Consider the following 4529-nt stretch of genomic DNA (forward strand, 5'->3'; position numbering starts at 1 on the left):
TCTCATGGAATATGCAGGAAGTACCAAGAAATGTAATTGATGAGGTGAACAATTTGGCTTCTTCCAGTCGTGACGGGAGCAAGAGGGTCCAGCACAACAAGACAAGGCTGAATTTTTCTCCTCTTAGGATTCCTGTCCGGTCAGAGGTTTGTAGGTTCCTCTAATAGCGGGAGTAGAAATGACGTCTCACCCCCTGTCTGAACACATTGCCCAGGTGGGGTGAGGTCGTCATTTCCGCCCCCCTATGAGAGGAGCCTGCAAACCTAACCGGTCAGGGAACCTGAGAGGAGCACGATTGGTTTTGATCGTTTCATAGGTGAGACCCAGCTCCCACCTCGGCTGGATCAGGAGAGCCAGATCCTGAGGTGAACTAGTTATGTTCATCCAGACAATGCAATTTGGCTCTCCTCCAGCTGTAGCGGGAGCTGGAGGATCCAGCCGAGCAAAACAAGGGGTGTTTAGATCATTTCACACATATGGCCCGCCACGATTGGAGGAAACCCAAGTCCCACACAATGGCACTAGAAACTTCATTTTAACTCCCAACATTTATATATGATGACATTTCACACTTGTGAATAGAACAGAGATAAGAAAATGCTTCAAATGCTCTTAGTTCATGCCTTCCCTTTCCTGCTCCTCTACTTTCTCTTCCTCTTCATCAATAAATCCCAAAAAAAAAAACATAGATTGCCACCTTCACCATCAAAACTTCCTATCATTGGAAACCTCCACCAACTAGGCCTATTACCACACCGAACACTCCTTGCTTTATCTCAACGCCATGGCCCGCTCATGCTATTGCACTTCGGCAGCAAACCAACCCTTATAGTCTCATCAGCCGACCTGGCTCGCGAGATCATGAAAACCCATGATCTCATCTTCTCTAGCAGACCTGACTTAAGCATCGCTAGAAGATTGTTGTACAATCACAAGGACCTTGCCTTCACACCCTACGGCGAGTATTGGCGACAGGCACGTAAGATAAGTGTCCTTCAACTTTTGAGCAGCAAGAGAGTTCAATCTTTCAGGTCAGTGAGGGAAGAAGAGGTGACACTATTGATGGAAAAAATAAGACTTTCATGCTTGTCTTCACCTTCTTTGGTGGATCTTAGTGGAACATTTGGTTCTTTAACTAATGACATAATTTGTAGGGTGGCACTGGGAAGGAAGTATGGTGGAGATGTGGAGGGGAAGAGGTTTGGGGAGATGATTCGTGAATTCACTACTCTTTTGGGTGTCTTTAATGTGAAGGACTTCATACCATCGCTTGGTTGGGTGAATTATTTGAGTGGATTGGATGCAAGGGTAGAGAAGAACTTTAGAGAAATAGATTGTTTTCTTGATAGAGTAATTGATGATCACATCCAATATCAGAGAGGAATGGATGGGGGTTGTAGTGGTGGTACTGATGGTAATGGTCCAGACTTTGTGGATTTCTTGCTTGGGATTCAAAAAGATGATAGTTTTGGAATTATCATTGAGAGAGACCACATTAAAGCTATAATTCTGGTGAGTTCATGTGCTTCCTCTGCTCCTGTTTTTGTTAATTCCACATCAATTTTTCATATATATATATATATATATTTTTTTTAAAAATTGCAGGGAATTGAAATAGAATCTTTGAGCTGAAATTAGACAGCAATTGGGACAAATATGTGTAGAACATCTTAGTGAACACAATTGAAATCATTAGCACCTTTCAAGAGTATCTTTTTAAAAGAATGAGTAATATGCATAGATAATTGTGTCCATAAAATCCAAATAGATTTCATCAATACCATCAATTTAAAACCTGATATTTTTAGTAAGTTGGCTTTTAGCGTATGATTCATCATATCTGTAAGTGGGAAAGAATTAAAGGTGGACTTCCTCCTTGTATTTTATTCAGAGATGGTTTTTTTTTTTTTTTTTTTTTGGAGATTAGAAATAAAATTCTTCAAAAATATTTTGTCTATCGAGATACCATTAGAAATAGGCATCCTTGGATTGCGATCTTTCTTTGTTTCTCCAAACACTCCCTCTTTAGTTTTGGTGTATCATCTATTTTCTTTGTTTCTCCCCCGGATGGTTTTGATGTTTTTCCCTTTTGGTTGGTTGTTATCCCCCACTTTTATTATTTACCTTTTGATGATTGTTTTGTTTCCTTTTGACAGGATTTCTCCCTTGCCTCGCGTTGGAGGCTATTTTATTTTTTTTCTTTTAATATATTATCCATTCACCTAGTGGAAAAAAAAAAAAAAAAAAAAAACCTGCCAGTTGAACTAACCCTTGTACCCTGAAATTTGCTAAAGAATGAATTGTGGTTGGAAGTGTTGAACCAGCCTAGCTCTTTAGCAGTCCATCCCTAATCAGCTAATCCATTTGAGGATTAACTTATAAAAGGAAAAATCCAAACTTTGCTCAGGATTGGCTTCCCATGAGAGTATAAGGTCGTCTAAGTAACCTGTCTCTAACCCAAACCCTGCCCAAATTGCACTCACTATATCCTTAGTATACTATATTATTCGATGCGGCTCTGTTTGATCACTAATCACAAAGGATTGCTACTACATAAGAGTTACAATTCTTCTTTTATTCTTATGTTAATTAATCTTTTTTGTAGGACATGTTTGCTGCTGGAACAGATACCACTTATACAGTTCTAGAATGGACAATGGCAGAGCTCCTGAGACATCCAGAAGTAATGAAAGAAGTACAGGATGAAGTAAGGAAGATTGGAAAGGGTAAAACAAACATTACTGAAGATGATTTAGAGCTAATGCAGTATATGAAATCAGTAATCAAGGAGACACTAAGATTGCATCCTCCAATTCCATTATTGGTACCACGAGAATCCATGGAGGATGTCAAAATACAAGGGTATGATATTCCAGCCAAGACGACGGTGATCATCAACGCATTGGCGATTGGAAGGGATCCCAGTTGTTGGAAAGAAGCAGAGAAGTTCAAACCAGAGAGGTTCTTGAATGGTGCTGCTGCTAGCACTGTTGATTTCAAAGGTCATGATTTTCAATTCATTCCATTTGGGGCAGGTAGAAGAGGATGTCCTGGCATTGAATTTGCAATTTCTGTTAATGAACTTGCACTGGCAAATATTTTGCACAACTTTGATTGGGCATTGCCTGATAGCATGGATTTAGATATGACAGAATGTTCGGGATTAACAGCTCATCTTCAATCTCCTCTTCTTGCTATTGCAACTCCTCATTATTATTACCAGTGATCAGAAGGATCCATCTAGTTGTTGTTTGATGTTGAGACTCGAAAGATATCTCACCTATTGTAGATATATATTTGCGAGTGTAATATACTTGTGTAATGCCTACTTAAATAAATAGTCATGGCTGTTTTAAGTCATTTTCCTTTGCTTTGTGTCTTCAAATGGTTATCGAAGTATTGCCCAATTAGGGGGTACAAGTTTAGTTTGGCGAGCCCAGGCCTACGCAAGCCTGCCAAGCTTGCCTTGAGCCCGACAGGGTCTGAGCTAGGCTTTTCAAGCTGCGGGCTAAGATAGAGCTTAGATTTCGACCCAACATGATTGTATATATAAATAAGGGAGGTAGTTTTCAGTCCGGCCTCCGCGAGCACTCTCATGTGTCTATCTCTCTCCTCCTTAAAACAAGGGGGGTAGAGGTGTCTTTTCACATAAAGAGGAGAGAGATAGACTCATGGGAGTGATGACGTAGGCCACACTCCTGGACAGAATTCTTTTTCCCTATAAATTAGGGGTGTCAATGCCAGGCCCGCACTAAGGATGTCAATTTGGGACCGGAGGAGGGAGGAGGGAAGAGGGAGGAGCACTGTAACAGGTTCTGTGAGTAGAGACTTCAAGCTATGGCTTGACTGTTGTTCCTCTTCGTATTCAAAAGGCAATTAGTGAAACCTTAATGAGTCGCAATTCTTATACCCTTTCTTTTTTCTTTTTTTTTTTTATAAAAAAAAAGATCTTATATACTCTTTCTTTTTAAATGGTACTTGTAGTTTCGGTACCATCCGGTACCTAATTGGTATTTCGGTACTGGTACCGTTGGGAATCCCGTCCCAGAACCGTCCCGTCCCATTTATCATTCGGTACCAAAATCAACTACATCTACCAGGTTCTTCCTTTTTGTACTTCGTACTTCGTACCATACTACCATGTGACATGTGTGATAAATAGAGTTTTGTTTGAGAAAATCAAAGAGGAAACACAATAAGATTCTTCCATTTTGTAGGACTTCTCTAGATTTAAAAAAATGAGAAGCTTATCACATGTGATCTTAGGGAGTTTGAAGAAGTAAAACTATGATTTTATAATTTAAGTAGCTTTATGAAAAGGAGTAGACAACTTAGAATTCATGATAGTGAAAAAATTCCACAACACTAATAAACCCGCTTTGTTAGAAACAATTAAACTTCTTGCCCCTTTTTCTACAGTGCCTAGAACCGTTTAAGAACCGGTACCGTCCCGTCCCGCTAGTAATCGAGACTGAGATCTAGGTTTGGTCCCGTTAACTAAGTGGGACGGTACTGGGATTGACACTTTT

General features: G+C 39.9%; 1 protein-coding gene across 1 annotated transcript; it reads left to right on the forward strand.

Moving 5' to 3' along the window:
• The first annotated feature begins 584 nt into the window (after positions 1-584).
• LOC122652056 (cytochrome P450 71A1-like) lies at positions 585-3265 on the forward strand. Its single transcript, XM_043845710.1, has 2 exons — positions 585-1512; positions 2606-3265. The coding sequence occupies exons 1-2, from the start codon at positions 598-600 to the stop codon at positions 3224-3226; spliced, it is 1536 nt and encodes a 511-aa protein (XP_043701645.1). The 5' UTR covers positions 585-597; the 3' UTR covers positions 3227-3265.
• Positions 3266-4529: the final 1264 nt, after the last annotated feature.

Source organism: Telopea speciosissima, chromosome 2 (genome assembly GCF_018873765.1).
Source record: "Telopea speciosissima isolate NSW1024214 ecotype Mountain lineage chromosome 2, Tspe_v1, whole genome shotgun sequence".
NCBI lineage: Eukaryota > Viridiplantae > Streptophyta > Magnoliopsida > Proteales > Proteaceae > Telopea > Telopea speciosissima.